This window comes from Centruroides sculpturatus, unplaced genomic scaffold, assembly GCF_000671375.1.
Source record: "Centruroides sculpturatus isolate CEXI.00-Female unplaced genomic scaffold, Cexi_2.0 scaffold252, whole genome shotgun sequence".
NCBI lineage: Eukaryota > Metazoa > Arthropoda > Arachnida > Scorpiones > Buthidae > Centruroides > Centruroides sculpturatus.
The window spans coordinates 549,895-568,681 of record NW_019384463.1 but is presented as its reverse complement, the minus strand read 5'-3'; the positions used below and the strand labels follow the sequence as shown (position 1 = coordinate 568,681).

The following is an 18,787-nucleotide window of genomic DNA, read 5'->3' as shown; positions in this document are numbered from 1 at the left end:
AATGAGAGGTAATACGTCAAAAGAAAATAGCATCGTAATCCTTATTCAGCATCTTATTGTACCAAATCATCTCAGATAATTACTCCAAATAATATTTAAATAAATAAATATATATTAACAAGTGTCATTCATTGACACCCAAATAAAGTTTTTGTATATGTCACAATTTATTTCGAAGGACACCCAAACATATAATGTAAGAATTTCGTAATTAATTAAAAAAGAAAAGATACTTTTAGGAAAAATAGTTATTGTTTTACTACTGGGGCACCCTACCGTGCGACCCAAATGGTAAAACTATTAAGGATACGCACTTTCTGTATAATTACCGCATCAATATCAAGTAACGACTGCAATTACGTGTCCCTTGTTGGTATTAAGAAGGCCTCATAAAGCTTATTGCTTAGAAGCACTGGTGTATTTGTTCTTGATAACGATGGTTAGGCCGGTGTTCTCCACGTGCCTAACACCTAAACGAGTACCAATTTATCGGTAGGAAGTTCTCTCGGAAGGCCCCTTCTGGAAGAAGTTTTAGTCGCATCATTCTAAGTCGAGGTGCATTAAAGGCTCAATTGTTGGACGGCGGATGGCCTAAATAAAGGCGTTTCTCGAAATGCCGTTAGGAAATGTGGTAACCGTAACAGTTACTACACTTCCTAAAAGTGGAATTTAATAAAGACCATTTATAAATATTTATTGCCGCACAACAGAAATTGATAGTAAGGAATTAAACAAGATCTAGACACCAAACGAAATTTCAAGTGGGTACGAGCACACCCGCGGGAGTGCTCGTGGTGCTGCGGGACTCTCTCGATATCAGCAATCAATTTTGTAACTAAGGTAATTCTAAGGTAATCGAATAAAATCCTCCGCAAACAGGGAGTGCCCATTGTCTTAAAATTCGGATACAGACATATTCCGGGGTGCCTCGAAAGATGTGACTTCCAAGAATCGTGTTCTCAAAATCCTGAATATGTTCTGTTTCAAATATTAAAAATGTGTCCCAAATCGAAAATAGGTCTCCAAGAAACTTGGAAACCTTCCCCCTCCCCAAAACAGTAATAATTTGGACTTCTCGTGAGCAAAAAATGAGTTAAAATGTGAGATTCGTCAACTGAAGTTGTTTTTCTTCTAGTTCAAACACCACTTTTCTAAAACGAAAGTCTATTTAAACACCTTTTGAAAATTATTTACTTTAGCAAAACTATTTTTAACTCTTGTTTAAACTTCTTATAAAATAATACGTGGTTCGGAGAGTCGGGGGTGGAAAGACCTTCGAATTACTTGTGGGCCCACCAGTGCCCGAGTGGATAAACCTACCGAACATTCGGTGACGAATACAAACAAATAAAACCAAACCAAACCTAGTGTGGAGCTGGCCCAACCCGTAGTAAAACAGACGGGCCCTAAAAAAGGCCCTCTTAGTGCCCACGAGAGTTTAAAAAAAAATCAAAATACCATAAATATATTTAAATCGGAAGAGGCCACCGAGAAATCGACACTAAGATGTGAGGCCTCCGCGATAGGGCCTCGCTATAAACTGCATTTAATTAATACGTAACACAGGATGCTCTAACACATCTATCTGGTTTTTTTAAAAACAGATAGATGTGTTTACTTTCTATTACAGTATATAAAAATGTATAAAAATGTACAGTATACATATGTATTAGGTGTGACGCTGACAAATCGCTGTAACGTCCAATAGCGTGTTACCGATACGGGCAATTTGTAAACACAGTTTTTAAGATAATAATACAATATATTATTTAAAATTCAAAGTAACCGAAAACACAGTTACGTGTTATCGAATCGAATCGGTTTTACGATCGAAGATTGCAACACGAGTTACGTGTTAAGGAGGGATTATACAATTTCCTGGAAAGCAAACGCACATTTTCCTCCCTTTCCTGACGTTTTGTTTTTATTCCACAATGGACGAACACAAAAAAAGGTCGGTTCTAATTATAATTCGTTTTAATTACGTTTAAGTGTTATATAATTGAGTCGAGTTATAACTTGTGGGAAGGAAGTCATCGAAACCGAGGCCCCAAAGGCCCGTTCGTGACGGGGTGGAAGACTGATACATCTGACACACCGCTATATACAGGTGAATGGGGAATTTAATCACAGGAAGGGGTGGATTTTGCATGTTTTAAATTCAGTTTTACGCTTTTAAATCAAAGAACAAAAAAGGCATAGGTACAGTACTCCAGACTTTTGCCTAGGACATTACCAGTATTATCAGTTCACTCTTTAGAAGCGTGGACTGATAGGGCCCTTTTTAAGTATTCGTATTAAGTATCCGTAACGGACTTCAAATTGTATAAATTTACATTTAAAAGGGGGAAGAGTGACGAGTCGCAGTTTGTAAAGGGCATCGCACAATTAAAAAAAACCCCAATTACTTAATTTTATTTAAAAAGATTTGTAATACGCAAGAACTATAACGGAATGAATAATTTGTAACAATCGTATTTGAAGCTCTTGTAAATTTGATGGTTTTCTATCGCAGGAGATCAGCAGGGTCACATCACACGATTTATGAGGATTACAGTGGGCCTCAAGAATTACGAAGATCACTGGGATAAAGAACCCTGTCACGAGGGATCAGTAGAGTCCTTTCACGGGATTTACGAGGATAGCAGACCTCGCATTACAGGATTTTTAGGAAAATCACAAGGCCCTTTTGTGATAGGGCCCTTCAGTAAAGTAAGGGTTTTACAATTTGTTTATTTTTTTATTAAATAAAATAATTATTTAATCTGTTTTTATAGGAAAAATCAGCTTCATTCACATACATCACATACATTCAAGTCATAAACACAATAGTTGTATTGTAGGACACTATAACATTTTACTAATGTCAAGATGCACGGATAATCCGCAAACCGAATTATCCGCGAGTCTTGATACAATATATTCATAAACAAAAGATGGCCCAAAATTCAGTTAACCGCTATACAGCCGCATGCCGCGTCATTCGTTTCGTTGGAAGCGAACTATTCGATACAAATCTCGGTTAACTAATTTTTGGGCCACCCTCTACATCTAGAACTAATATTAACAATTAGACTATTGCATTCATACTTCAATAGACAGGACCATATTTAAGATCCAAGCCTAACAACTATTATAAAATTCCACTCGTTTTTTTTATTCGAGCAATTTCCTAATATCGAGTGACGCGTTATCACGGGGTTCGAGATTATTCAATTATCTTAATGTCTTCTCGACAATTTTCTATCCTTTATATTATATTCCGAGTAAAACGAATGGAGAGTAACAGTTGAATATTCTTAGTCATCGTGCGATAACCCGCTTACAGCGCTCCCCCCGTTTAGCGCTACACATAAAGTAGACCTTACGTTTAATATACAAAACGGACTAAAATTTAGTTAACCGCGATTTATTCGTAACTCGATAACAATAGCCGCGACCGATGCGAGTCTCGGTTAACCGACTTTTTGGCCAGCCCTCCCCGCTTTTAGCGTTGAACTCTTCCGGATTTCGTCGATAGATTCTTTATCAGTTGCGCAAACTTTTGATTGAGAATATTTATCTATGTAAATCCGTAAAAATAAACGCGAATTATTTCGCAATTGAATTACAAAATATTCTTTTGAAATTTTCATTCACCGATCCAAGAAATTTGAAATTATTTAATTACTAGACAAACTGAAATTTAGAATAAATAAAACAAAGTTTTAGAGGGGGAGAAATACGGAAAATATACATTATATAAAATTGGGTCTTGTGGGAGGTGAGATGGGGCCCACGTGGAGTTTTTCCTAGCTTTCTTCGCGTGTCTTACACTTAAATAGGGGTGGTTTTCTCGTAGTGTCCTCCCCTTCGCGGATTGCCCGAGTGTCGTGTTGCCTCATCCCACCAGTCCAACTTTCCTATATTTATAATGAAGTTGTTCATTGTCCATCGATTAAATTCTGCTTAAGTCATGAAATAGGCGTTATCTTTTCTATTATTATTGGGTGGAATTGTTTTAGAATATGACAAATTATCCAGTCTTTTATTGTATAACTCTATATATTATCTTATTTAGAGTCATACAATAAAAGACAATATCTTATTACGTAATCATACAAACGGGTCTTACGAGAGGGGGTGGAACCCCTCTCGTAGAGCCCGTTTGACAGCCCATTTCATTATGTTATTTGTATAAGCAGAGTCTCCGAAAGGAGACCCAAAATGGTTATTGTACCGACAGTTCTTTCTCTCGGACCCTGAAGACAGGTAAACATTTTACATTGTTAACATTCAACGTTGGCTTTTGTATTTTATAAATTAATTACTTTTTGATTGTATACAAATGAGCCAGTGTCGAATTAAAGATGCACCCTTAAGAGAAGTTTGCGACTGGCCTTATAGCCTTAACTGTATGAAATTAATTACATAAATTAACTTACTTGTTGATTATAAACTTGTTGTACACGCGGAGAATTCGGGTTCAAACCCCCTAATTTAGCACGAGTCATTAAGGTGAGGTATTCTCCATTCCTCATACGTATTTCGGATTAGATCCGCTCATAATGGGTTTAATTGTGGATGGCAGTATAATCTAAAGGTGTTCATTTGTGTGTATGACTATTAGATAATAGATAATACACTAAATTATTAATAATTACATTTAATTTTTAATATATATTTGCAGATGATGAAACTGAAATCCGAAGCGATCAGTTGCGTGATTATTTTAGGGCATATCATCAATATCAAGTCTTCCATAACTAATTCCAGCTCGCAGCATATTGAGTCCACTACTGTTAACACCGAAACTTGCCTCCAAAATGTCGATATTAATATATTTCAGCACATAAGTAATTCCATTTTGTATTTATGCATATCCAATTCACCCCATTTTCAGCTAACCGAAAACAGTTTCCTTAATTTCACAAGGATAAACACTTTGCTTCTATTGAACGTTTCCATCACCGAACTACCCCCCACCGTGTTCGAGCAACTTCGAACCTTAACTGAACTAGATTTAAGTGACAATCAACTAAAAACTTTGCCCCCTTTCGTCTTCTCCGACTGTATTCGCCTGAAAGTATTAATTCTGAAGAACAATAGGTTCGATGCATTATCATCACTCCATCAAGCTTTACTTCCTCTACACAACTTGTACTATTTAGACCTGAGCGGCAACAATTTTTCGAGTATAGAACCTGAAGATTTGGTCCTGGGAAACTTGGAAACGTTAAAATTAGGAAACTGTGGATTAAAAAAGGTTAATTTGACATCGTTGGCGAGTCTAAGGAGATTAGATCTGAACAACAATCAGTTGAAATCGGAGACTTTAAGTCTAAAAATGGAGAAATCACAACTGCAAGAACTGTACTTGGGTAACGAGGAAGACAATGGGGACTTTGGTCAAAATGTTTTTTCAACGATTGACGAAAATCTTTTTGATTCCTTACATAATCTGACACTACTAGACTTGAGAAGAAGCTCAGTTTCAACCATAGCCCCGAGTGCATTTCAAGTGTTTACCCAACTGAAAACGTTAAATCTATCAGCAAACAATCTATTAACGGTGCCCTCGACAGTTTTGAGGATGGAAACGTTGCGAGAGTTGGACATGTCGTACAATGGCTACAAAAATGAAATTTTCGATTTAAGAGAGATTAAATTCAATATAATGGTATCTCTACAAGTAATGGATTTGTCAAATAACAATATTGTCGAATTGAAATCTCACACTTTTGTAGGATTGGTGGAATTGAAGTATTTGGCTTTAAAAAACGCACAATTGGAAACAATAGAGCCATATTCATTCAGTGGTTTGCATTCCTTGCTCCGTCTAGATCTGTCTACCAATTTCCTGTCTGAAATTGTGAACGACACGTTTGCAGAATTGTTTTCTCTTGTTTACATCAATTTATCTCGCAACAACATCAAAATTTATCCGCACAATCATCCATTTTTATCTCTGCACAACTTGCAGATAATTGAATTCCAATACAATTCACTCTGCGAGATTTGGCCATGGTTAATTATCGATTTATCGAATTTAACGTACATGGACATGAGTTATAATAAAATTGTGGGGTGGAGATGGCGAGCATTTCCCAAATCTAACAGTTTAAAGACGGTTTATTTTCAAAACAATGAGATTAAGACAATAAGTACGCCCATGTTACAAGATCTACTAACCTTAGACTATGGCGACTTCAGCAATAATCCTTACAATTGCTCCGACTGCGAGATAATTAATTTGCAAGATTGGATACAGCATTTCAATGTAGGGGTTGAGGAATACAAGTGTCTGTATACGTTCCGAGGTGAACCGTACGTTGTAAACAGTTCCGTACCATTAAGATGCCAGGAGAATAGTTCCTTTAATTATGTACCATTGGGGGTTGCCTTAGGGATATTATTTATTTTAATTGTTACCGCGAGCTGGTTTATTTATAACTTTAGGTGGTATTTAAGGTATCGATGGTACGTCACGCGATGCCATCTAAAAAACTGGAACAAACCCTTACAAAGAAAGAAATTCCATTTGTACGATGCATTTATATCCTATTGTGACAAGGATTGTTACTGGGTTAAGAAGGAACTTATACCCCGATTAGAGACCAGATTTCGGTTTTGTGTACACGAAAGAGACTTCGAAGCCGGGAAAAATATCACAGATAATATTTTCGAGGGAATTGACAAGAGTAAAATGTTTATCGCCATCTTAACCGAAGATTTTCTTCAGAGTCAGTGGTGCATGTGGGAACTCAACATGGCCATTAGTAAGATGGCGGTCGAACAGCAGGATAATCTCTTGATCATTAAATTACACACAATTTCCAAAGAAAAGATGTCGAGGATTGTTCAGTATCTGCTCAAAACGAAAACCTACTTGAGTTGGGCGGTTACACCCGCGGGACAACGTTTATTTTGGGAGAGGTTAATACATATTTTAGAAAAGAACGTGTCTTCTTCGACTTCACAAAGTCAACAGATTCCTTCTTGAGATATTACTAAATTACGGCCAGAACTTCGATTTAGTGCCGCCATTCGTTCCAATCTGAAATCGGCTGTAAATCCATTGAGTGTATATAGTAACGAGGTCCACACAAAAGTCCGGCAGTTTGGATCATGTATCTTGTGATTACAATAAACGTACAATTAGTAATTCGCGTTTAATATTTATGAGGAAGATCCGTTCGTAATTAGCCTACACTCTGGCGCTATATCGAGATTTGTTTGTTGTAATTATTGGAATTTATTCTTAACGCCCGAAGAGGGGCGAGTTTCCCCTAAAAGACCACCATAGAGAACCGCAAGGATCTTCGGGCCACGTGAATATATTCGTTTAAATTAAAAAAAGAACTATTTTCTGAAAATATCGAGCACGTCGCGTGCAAAACGCGTAAAACTTTGGTGCGAAATGGCCTTTATAGATAATTTCTACAATAACACCTTATCTCTATATCCTGTATAGATAAAATAAATCGATTACAAAATTCTTTAGTTCACAACTGGGTGCATAGGTAGACACTGGGCGTCTTTGACATCGCTCTCTATTCGGGAATATCTTATACCCACACGCCCCTTTTCCGTCGGCTACGTAATACAATACGAACACGTATTATCTATATTAGGGGACGGTCGGGTAGGATCGGACACCCGAGCTTCTCCTATATTATAAAATATTTTTACACTCAGTAGGACAAGATTACACGCCATACAAAACTTCACTGTTCTGTAAAAACACCCGTTAAAACTCATTTTTCTAAGATAAAAATATTAATCATATTTTACACTTTTTACAGTCATTATATTTTTATCAATTTTACTCGTGGAGGATTGTATCGGACGTCGGATCGTGATGAAATTAACGATTCAATTATTAATTGTAATCGACGAAATGGACCGCTATCTTCCGTTAAAATGTATTCGGAATCTGTTATACCGACAAATGATAATTTTACATTTTAGAATGAGAGGATAACTTTGCCATTGTTATAATAAAATACGTTTAGTCGAACACGAGCAGCCATCTTGCAAATCGTACGACGAGACGAAAACAACGACGTCACTAGTAGAAGTTAGCGTAGATAAAAGAAGTTACCGAGCCCACCGGTGGCCGAGTGGACTCCGTCCGCTCTCGTAGAGGCGATAACCAGACCCTAACTGCTGGAAGTTCAGTTGTGGGTTCGCGCCTCGATTGAACAGGCTGGCAGCTCGAAGTTTTCCGGCTTTTCTCTTCGCGGACGACGCCCAAATAGGGGCCAATTTCCTATAAAAGTCCTTCCGAAAGGCATTTTTTCCCGCACGCGATTAGGCTATTTTATGCCAGCTCTTCGGTCGCGTAGCCATCACCCACCAGTCTCTCGTAATAAAGGTGCGTAGTCGTAAAACTCCACACGAACTACCGACGAAAGAAAGAAGGTTAAGTGCCGTTCTGTGCACTGTCTGAGAATTTTAATTGTAAATATATACATTTTAAAAAATAATGTGTATTAGTTAGCGCCTCATTATTAAACGCGTTAAAGAAAAAGGTACATTGTAATTTATCATTATATAAAAAATTTTGTAATATAGAAAGTAGGTGTTCATATTTTATTATGTAGCCGACGGGAAAGGGTGGTATGCCCGAAACGCGTGTGGGTGGGTAAGATATTCCTGAATAGAGAATGAAGCTGGCCAGTGTCTACCTATGCACCCGGTTGTGAAGTAAAGAATAACAGGGGCGTGCCGTGACATTTGATGATAGGGAAGCTGTGTTTCTGTAAGAAGCCGACATCCAGGGGCAATCAGTCAATCGCGNTACAAAATGTTAAAACTTTGGGACTTGCACGAAATTGTATACAAATATATATTTTTTTAAATAAAATAAATCGTATTTTCAAGAAATGTAAAAAGCATATAAAAATTTTATTGTTAAAGACATTTTTATTTAAAAAATTTTGAAAATTTAAAATTGTAAAACAGTAAAACCTGTGTAAACTGGAATCGCACGATATCGAATATTTTTTCCTTTTCGAACGGGTTCTTTTTTAACATAGAAAATCGCTTCGTTCCGAACAAGTTTTTCCGTTTAGACAGTTTTTCTTTATTCGGGCTTCGTTTCGGACAGGTTTTACTGTAATAATTCGTAAAGCATTTAGTATGTGCTAAACAAACGCCTCGGATACATATACATTTAAAATCATTGATCCGAAACTATTGATCCCCGTATAAGGGAAGAGTGGGAGGAATGGGACTTTTGGGAAAAGTATGCCATAAACATAAGCAAAGAAAAATCTCGAATCTTTCTTTTTTAGCTTGTTAGTTTGAACCATCCCTGTCCCCTGAAAAGTATTGGAAGTTTCAATGCTAACATTTGGTAGAAAAATTATAAGTTTTGTATGCTGTGACGAGTGTCCCACTCCTCTCTAATAAAAGGGAAAAGTGGGACAGTAAATGGGAGAATGAGACAGTTCATAAAAGGATAACAAAGTCACAGAATTTGTATTAAAATACTTATCCCACTCCTCCTAGTCCCTTGTCTCCCCTAAAAAACGAACTGTAGCGATCTGATCGATCTCTATCCACGTATACAAACGTTATCTAGTATCGACTAGAATAGGGGTGCGTATACTTTTCGTCTCAGAGGGATCGATCCCAAACGAAAAGTAAGATCGGATCAGTCTTTGTCGTGTGTTTTAGTTGGCGGAAACTATACAAGTAGGATCGAATCGCATTTGTTCTGTGAATGAAATTGCTCACAAAACGGCAAAATGGGGGAGCGTACGCCACGCATTCTTGTCGTACAATCTCACAAAATTGTCTCTTAATACATATTTTTTTCTTTTTTTTTAAATCTTAGTTTATCGGATATTTTAGTAATAATGTTTTTACTTACCATTTATAAGTCTGTTAAACATATTTCTTTGCTCTCAGCTATAAGCTTGCCTTTAACCATGGAGACGCCATCTTTAATCTTTTTTTATCCGATCCAAACGGTCCTACCCACATAAAACTCGTCTTTATCCTCAAAATTAAACTTTTTGCCATTTATAATAATTAAAAATATAAAAAGTTTTTAAAATAAAATATCATAACAGATGGCGACACACGCAGTCTCGAATGTTGTTGCCGAGAAAGTTACGCAACTCGTTTCTGGATTTTTTCTTATTCGAATGCACCATTCCGCTGGTTGGATAGAAATAAGGCTTGTTGCGAGAGAGGGGTTGAAGTTAATTGGACCAAAAGTAGTGGTTGACCTTTTCTCGGATGACGGGATGGTTCCTGAAAAGTTTCATTGCATTTGTTCAAATCTTGTCGAAATGTATAAAGTACAAACTAAATAACAAACTTCTTTATATATCAGATTTTGACCCCAATCTGTCAGCTAATTGACTTTTTCTTCCTTCCATTTCTCCAAATGTTCGGTTATTATTGTCTTTATGAGGAATATGGTTTGAATTCGATCTCTATCTCCTAGGATCGCGATTTTCAACGGTGTGCCGCAATGACACTTCAGGAGTGCCACGAAATAAACTAATGAGCAATACCACGTGTACTAAAAGTTATTGTATATTCGTATGTAATTAAAATAATGTATTATTTAACATTTTTATAATGATTTTATTGAAAATACTGTATACAATTAAAACTAATTGTACACGTAATTTAATACGCATTACAAAGAAGTAGGAGTGTTGCAAGAAGAAATTACCGAGTTTGGGTGCCATTATTAAAAAGAAAAGATTGAAAAACGCTGTTCTAAAATTGGTCATGTAACTTTTTATAGAATCTAATTAAATTTAAAGATAAATGTTTACGTTATGAAAAATAGCAATTTCGTTGCTTCATACAAATAATAGTTTAAACTTGATGGACTCCCCTACCTTACATCGTATCATATTAAATTAACCATCCTTCGAACGAATACACACGAAAATATACAGAAGTATGTAAATCCTAATTTAAATATATACAGGGTGTACATAAAAGAATATAGCAGTTTTAAAAGTGTTTAATTACACTTTAAAGTTAACGAAGAATAACAAACCAAACGTGAAAAGAAAGAGTAACATCTCCAGTTTACCTTATACGTGTTCAATGTGAGCTCCGTTTGTCACGCGACACACATCCACCCTGTAGGCTAATTCTTAACCAGCATTTCTTGGGTGATGGTAACAACAGCTTTTTCAATCCTATGTCTCAACTCGGACAGGTTAGTAGGCTTCGGGGGCACGTATATTCGGTCTTTTACAGAATCCCCTAAAAATCACAGGGGGTGAGATCGGATTATATTGGAGGTCGTGCGAAATAAGTCCTGTCATCGAGCCCATGGCAACCAATCCAACGGTCAGCACAATATCATTTAACCAATCTCGTACAAACAACTAAAACTGTTTTCCTCGCTCTCACCTTCTAGCCTATAACCAACTTTGCACACCTAATGCAAGTGATACTACGTAGACCCCCTATAACACTAGATAATTCCGTGTTATAAGAATTCCATGTTGTACGAGTCACTTAGATTTTACAAATACGTGAGCCGTTCACAGCCCGGCACACGTATTTGTAAAATCTAAGTGATTCGTACAACACGGAATTCATATAACACGGAATTATCTACAGTGTTATAGGGGGTCTACTGTATAACGAATTCAAACTTCTATATTCTTTTACGTACACCAATCAGTCATTTGCACATAAATTACAGTTTAGGGCCTCGAGCGATGATGCCACAGTTTAGGCTTCGCGTTTCGATTAACGTGGGAAATACTTTAAGTAACTTAGAACCAGAGCACGTGTTTTATACCATTTTGAACCATGTTTTATATTTATATATATAGAGCAACCGGTCTTTCTCTATATAAATATAAAACATATTGCACATACCATCATCTTAGCTTGAAAAATATTTTTCACGAAAACTTTTATTTACAATATAAATTAATATTATATTTAAATAATAAATCGTAAAAAAATTAACAAAACGAAAATAAAATTTAATTATGTCTTAATAGATTAAACCGGAAATTCCACTTTAATACAAAAAAAAATTAATTAATTAAACGATAAATTTAATAATGAATTTATTTGAAAAATTTAATTTCTAAGAAATTTTATTTATTAATAAAGTAAAAACTTCATTTAAATCTCTATTTATTTAAAAGTAGTGTCGATTAAGTGTAGTAAGAAAAAATGCGAACAATTAAATAATGAAGTCATTTGTCACGTGAACGAAAATAGCCCAAAGTATTTGTTAATAATCAATTTGGCATCAATTCCTCGTATGATGTCATTTGGTGAGGTCACAGTTATTTACTTTTATCTTATTAAAATAATATCGTATATTGTTTTATAGTGGAATATAATGAATTTATAATTCGAAATGCCAAAGAATAAGATGGTGACAAAGCCATGTCCCAAGTGTAAACAGCAGGTGAGTTTCGTTGATTAATTTCTCATTAACTGTCATCCCGATAACTATTTTATATTAAGTCTTCCCATTGGCTTAGAGAAATTCGATTAATTTGAATATGGCCAATCGCCTTACTTTTAAGACAAAATGTCAAAAATAAGTGTATGTGACAGCCATAAAAGGAAAAGTAGTTAACTAAGTGATATTTGGAATGAAATTTTTTTTGTTTTAATTAAAGATGTATTATTAAATCGTTATAAATATTTCTTTTAATTTCAATACACGGTAATTAATTATCATCTTATGATGATGATGATGATGTAGCGTCGTGATGATCATTGAGCTGTTTCCCTAAAGGAATTCCATAATTGCAATTACTTCCGTGATTAAATCAAGCGAAATAATAATAAATTTCAAAATTAAAGTTATATTTTATTAAATTTTCAAATTTTCCATTATATAAAATGAGTAGGAAATTTGTATATAAATACATCTACTGTACTGTACATATAAATTACCCATAATAAAGTACTACTACTACTACAAGACAATATATAATTTGCATAATTATAAAATTTCCACATTTTTTAAATATTAAGTTATTTATTAACTTTTTAAAAGATCAATGTGTTCTTTAAGTAGCTGTGTTTTAATGAACATTTAGTAAAAAATAATTGGATTAAAAAATTGTCGTGCGTGAAAGGATTTGGTAGTTGTTTGGTTATAACTATTCAAGGTCTATAAGTGTCTGCCAATTTCTTTTGTTTTGTTTTTTAAACTTTTTGACCTGTGGGAACTAAGAAAGGCTTTTATTGAGCCCATTGTGGGTTTTGCCTGGCCTGGGCCTGACGTATCCGGATGGATGCCTCTCGAAAAATTCCTGGAGTTTTGACTCGCCTGGATTCAGTCCCGCAGATCGGTGGGCTGCCACCCAAACCGTTCGGCCGTCTGGCCGGTGTCTGTCGTCGTTTAGTTGTAATGTTGTTCTATACTTATATTTGAAAACAAACTGTAATATAGTTATAATTTATTTTGTTTTTCTTCCATTTTATATAATGAAAATTTTATCAGTTTCTTTTTATTTTAAATTTTTTTATATTTTAATGAATCGGTTAAATCAGATTATATGAAAGATCTTCGGTAGTCCGGATTTTGATCAAAACACCTGGATTAAAAAAATAAATTGGATTTACCTCAATTTCTTTTGGGTTTTGCTGTTTGTTGTCAGGAAATTAATTAAATTTCTGAAAATGGGTGATATAAATCTGATATATTGTATTTTGCTCTGGACAAAGCATGAATAAAATGAATTCAATCATAATGTAGAGGACGTGGTTGCTGTATCATCAAATGCAGTGTGTAGCACTGCATTTGAATTCAATCAGTTGCTGTCTAAAATTTTTCTATTTATAATAAACAGTACTATTAGAATGTATTATAAATAGGTTTCATTGCATATTATGCAGAGAATTGCATTAAATTTTGAATTGAGATAGATAATAAAAATGTTATAAAAATCCATTAGCTAATATAGGACACATTTTTAAAATATAAACAATTATTTCTAATTTTGTTATCTTGCATTTAACCTATGATCCAATTTTTTATTTTTTGATATGTAACTTGAGAATTATAATATATTTTCATACATATACTGTAACTGCTTTTATTCAACAATACCTATATAATGATTATGGGTTTGATTTGATTTTTTCCAAATTTTCTTTATATTTATCAGTGGCATGCCATCCGTGGAAGCTGTGAAAGCACTACTTTCCTTGTATTTTCTAAAATATAAATACGTATTGTGCAATTATTTTCACATTTTAACATACTTTGAATTAATTAAAATTAATATTTCCTTATAACTGCATTATATATCTTATTACAAATTTATATACATGTGAAAAACAATGATAAGATTACTATTGTATATTTGAATATAAATTCGTACATGCATATTTCCAATGGAAGCGCTGTATTGTCGAATACGGGATAGCTTCCGTGGCAAAAATATGTGAATCGTGTAAAGCAGCCAGATTACAGGCATTCGCACATGTGCTTTACAGACCACCACCTTCACGTGGTTTAGCTCGGCACCAAAATATCGTACAATGCTTCCAATGATTCTATCTGGGGCCAGCATGGCTTCCCTATCATCAAATGTCACCGCACGCTACTGATGTTTATCTAAACTACAAGTTTTAGGCTTTTAAACTGTTCAAAGACTATTTAAAGTCATCAATTTTTATTTATTATTATTTCAATAATAATCTTCAATTTTTTATTGTTTGTGCTATATAGCACAAACATTTTGATAAATTTTATATAAAATTTATCAAAATGTTAAATAAATTAGGAATGTCAAATCCGCAATTTTATTATCAATAATTAAATAATGCCATTCTAATCTTATTTTTCTCTAGATATTTCTAAAGGTTGAATTAATTAAAAATGAAGTTCTGATTTTTGAAGGTTGCATGAGATGGAAACTTTCCTTGTCAAATTTCTGTATTACTAAATGTTATTGAAATAATCAATCATTAAAATTAGCCTTATTGATTATCAAACTATATTTAAAAAGGAATTTATTATTCAGATAAATTTAGTAATATGACAGTGTTTCTCACAAAATGCATAGAATAGCAATATTACTGATATTAATGGCTGTTAGTCAGCTTGAATAAACTTTGAATTGGCATTTAAAAGTGAAAAACTGTTCTTTTTCTTTAACTTGCCGAGAAGTTTAATATTTATTCCTAGAAGTAAGCTAATAGATTATCTTTGCATATTAATTAATGGTGATGTAATAATCTAACCTGTTTTTTAGGTTTTAAATTATAAATGAGAAAATGAAACTAAACTCATGTTTGATTAAAATCAAAATCAGTAAAAGTACTTAAATGTAATTAATTTTTATTGTATTTACAATTAACAATTGAAAAATAGGTTATATATATGTGATTAATCATAAATGACGTATAGGAATCATAATGGTATGCTGGTTGTTTTCAAAATAATTTTTTTTGTTTTTTTGTTAATAGTCTCATGTATTACTATCACTTATTTAGAAATTGGCATCCTTTAAGTTTTGTATTTTATTAGTTTAAAATATATATACAAGTATGTGTGTATATATACAGGCTATGTAATACTGAATACATATTTAATAAATGATATGGAATATCTTGATAAAAAGGCAGAATAATATAATTATTAATGTATTGATAGGTACATTTTCATAACTTAGTTTAACTATCATTTTTCACAAATATTAATTAAATTATGGAATATGCCCTATAGACAGTCTGTCATCTTTTGTTACTTAGGCCACCATATTGTGTTGAATTTTAATTGATTAAATTCTGTAATTTAATCAGTTAAAAGTTAGTTTAAATGCAGTGTGAAATTCTGGTACTTTAGATTTAATTGATTAATTACATTTTTGGTTATTGTTTATATTATATTGATGTATATTAATATTAATAAAGTTAGTTTTATAAATTAGTTATATTGTTAAAGTTATAATTTTTAATAAGCTATTATTATTTAAAATTGTTTTAAAATGAAGTACCATATTGACTTAAATCTAAGAGACGCCGTAATTTCTACATGCTCACCTGAAATAGACAACTTGAATCAAATTTATGTCAACAGAAATTTTCAGTATTTATTTCAAGTAATGTAAGTTATATATCATTATGTATAACTTACTTTTTTGAAAACCCCTTTACTTTCTGAATCAACCCTAATGTTGTTTTAGTCATGTTCCTGAGTATTAGTTTTAATTGTTATATAGGCATGTAGTTGTAGTTTTAGTAAACTAAAATCTATGCTTATCAACATTAGATTCAATGTTCATATTGGATTCAATTTATGCAATCATACTAAGGTTTGTTTAGTGTCAGAAATACAACATTTTTCGAAAAACCAGCGCATAACTTTTACTAGGATTTTCATTATAGTACTTGCAATGTTACTGTAATAGACTAACAAGATTGTTCAAAGTTAGCCTCTTAAATATTCTCTGTTATGAATACTAATGTAATAAAATCATTAAAATGATGCCATAGAATTAGTGACAGAGAAATAAGATGCATGGTTCTAGAGATTATTAATTATGACATATTACTTTGAAATCGAGAAGCACCTTATTTTCAGAGATGATTAAACCTGAAAAGTGTCTTACATTTCAGTAAACATGGTAATTTTAATTTAATTGCTTTATTATAAGTTAATTTTTAAAAGTTTAATCATATTTTTGTGAGTATAATTTGCAATGGCATATCAGATATATAGTGCCATTGCCCTATAGGTGCAAGTTTGTGATTGCAATTTAAAATTGTTCTTTAATCTGACTTGTTACATAACCTTCCCTTTTAAATGTATTTCTTAGAGCCCACAGCTTATCTGTGTTTATGTACAAAAATATGGTAATTGAAAATTTGTTCATAGATATTAATTTGGTAAGTTTTAAAAATGATTCAAAGTATTAAATTTGTGTCTGTTCTTAATATAAAAATGGCATATTATGTTTTAACTTGATAAAACATTTTATTTTATTTTTTCTTTTAAGAGCATCAACATAAATAGGCTTAGGCCTTTAGATTTCTAGCATACCAGATCTAAGTTCACCTTTCCTACCATCATCTCACATATAAAACAAGAAATATGTAAACTATTGTAGTGCAAGCAAATAGTGATTAAGATGATAAACATTTAACATTTAAGGCACTTATTAAGATAATAATAGTTCACACTTTGTTAGTTGTATATTCATACAGCTAACAAAGTGATAGAAAGATAGTTTAAAAATGTGAAAAATATCATTAATCACTGCAAAAACTGGATGCACAAAGTATAAAAGTACAAAGTTTGTTTAAACGCCATCCTCAGGTTTCTAAGGATGACCTTTAAACAAGGTCAAAAATATTAGTTCAGTTAATAAATTGTTTTTGTAACTGGATTTAGATATTTTTAGGAATTGATTACTCTTAAAAATATCTGTTTATCTAAAGATAATGATAACTGTTACTTACTCCAGTTAGAATAAACAGTTTTATAAATGTATTTTAACCTATATGCTTTGGAACTTGCAATAGATGATGATGTAAATGATAACAATAAACAGATTCCACTGTATTTGAATCACTTCAAAGAGAACAAGCACAATTCTACTTGAACAATTATTTAAAAATAATAATTGTTCAAAAAGAATTGTTTGCATTTCTGAAAAACAATATTCTATCATTCCTTTAGTTTATGAAAAGGATTGGCAAAAATTCACTTATGTTGTATTTATTCAGCTTTGTTGAATAATTAATTTTAAGATAAATTATTTTTCATTATTTTAAAAGTATAAAAAGTTAGGATATTGAAATTATATGTGCGTCAATTAAAAGAATAAGAAAAATACAGTTATCAAATTATTAAATTTATTGACATGTTTTATTGAATATTATAAAGATTAAGATAAATGCTTTGAAAGTAGGCAGAAACTAATGCCTTTGAAATATTTGATTTGTATTTATTGCATCAGGTTCCTGTTGCATGTAAGGCCTGTCCCTGCGGTCATGTGTTTTTTGTCGCCCGTCGTGCCGTCAGTATTCATAAAATAGGTGCACGACGCGGTTCAGATGAAGGTGGCGAAGGAGACAGAGAAATAAAGAGAAGGAGAACAGAAAGGATAAGAAGAGAAAGACCTAATTATTTTAATGCATTACAAATAGAAAATCAATTAAAGTCGTTTCAGAGGAAATCTCGTCAACGAACTGGAAACAGTACCAGTAGTAGCGCTAATGATTTGGAAGGCGAAGGCTCTAATAGCGAAGAAGGAGGTACTGTTGCATCAAAAAAGAGAGGAAGACCAAAAGGATCCAAAGGATTAGATAAGGGAGATATTAAATGTCTTAATAAAATTAATAATAATCTCATAAAATTAACACAAACAGTTATTTCAAAAATACTTCATTATTCTTTTAGCTCATAACAATCTCTTACCAATCTTAATTCAATATGGCGATTTCCAGTGTTATGCACTGTTGCTCCTAATGAATTGTCTATCAACTCGGCAAATGCATATGCTGTAATTACAAAAAAATTTTATTAGATAAACCAGTTTAAAATAACAGGATAATTCTTCACTTATAAAATTCATAGTAAATAAACCTTATTCACTAATACAATATTTATAAGAACAGTTAAAACAACATTCCTAAATTAACTATCATGTGAAATTAAAATATAGAAATGCATTTTATAACCTGATCAAAATTAAATAATAACAATTGATTAGTTATTAATAACTAAAAACAAAGAAGAAATAATACAGAAAAAATGTCCTCAAAGAATAGCTTTATATAAAATTTCTAATAATTCAAAAGATTGCATATTACTACAGAAATAAAGTTC

General features: G+C 32.8%; 2 protein-coding genes across 4 annotated transcripts; both read left to right on the top strand.

Moving 5' to 3' along the window:
- The first annotated feature begins 1,792 nt into the window (after positions 1–1,792).
- On the top strand, positions 1,793–7,144 carry LOC111620968 (protein artichoke-like). Of its 3 annotated transcripts, XM_023362995.1 has the most exons (3): positions 1,793–1,954; positions 2,516–2,712; positions 4,670–7,144. In XM_023362995.1, the coding sequence occupies exons 2-3, from the start codon at positions 2,545–2,547 to the stop codon at positions 6,980–6,982; spliced, it is 2,481 nt and encodes an 826-aa protein (XP_023218763.1). In that variant the 5' UTR covers positions 1,793–1,954; positions 2,516–2,544; the 3' UTR covers positions 6,983–7,144. The 3 variants fall into 3 exon arrangements, with proteins under 3 accessions (XP_023218763.1, XP_023218764.1, XP_023218765.1); XM_023362996.1 differs by lacking the exon at positions 1,793–1,954 and having other exon boundaries at positions 2,356–2,712; XM_023362997.1 differs by lacking the exons at positions 1,793–1,954; positions 2,516–2,712 and adding an exon at positions 2,767–4,251.
- Positions 7,145–12,201: 5,057 nt separating this feature from the next.
- On the top strand, positions 12,202–18,465 carry LOC111620946 (UPF0547 protein C16orf87 homolog). Its single transcript, XM_023362970.1, has 3 exons — positions 12,202–12,397; positions 17,916–18,282; positions 18,359–18,465. The coding sequence occupies exons 1-3, from the start codon at positions 12,347–12,349 to the stop codon at positions 18,463–18,465; spliced, it is 525 nt and encodes a 174-aa protein (XP_023218738.1). The 5' UTR covers positions 12,202–12,346.
- Positions 18,466–18,787: the final 322 nt, after the last annotated feature.

What these genes read in the sequence shown, in the direction of transcription:
- LOC111620968 (XM_023362995.1), top strand. Translation starts at nt 2,545, where the DNA reads ATGAGGATTACAGTGGGCCTCAAGAATTACGAAGATCACTGGGATAAA. An exon ending in TGATAGGGCCCTTCAGTAAA is followed by an intron (nt 2,713 to 4,669) that starts GTAAGGGTTTTA and finishes ATATATTTGCAG; the next exon opens with ATGATGAAACTGAAATCCGA.
- LOC111620946 (XM_023362970.1), top strand. Translation starts at nt 12,347, where the DNA reads ATGCCAAAGAATAAGATGGTGACAAAGCCATGTCCCAAGTGTAAACAG. An exon ending in GTCCCAAGTGTAAACAGCAG is followed by an intron (nt 12,398 to 17,915) that starts GTGAGTTTCGTT and finishes TTATTGCATCAG; the next exon opens with GTTCCTGTTGCATGTAAGGC. An exon ending in AGATAAGGGAGATATTAAAT is followed by an intron (nt 18,283 to 18,358) that starts GTCTTAATAAAA and finishes TTATTCTTTTAG; the next exon opens with CTCATAACAATCTCTTACCA.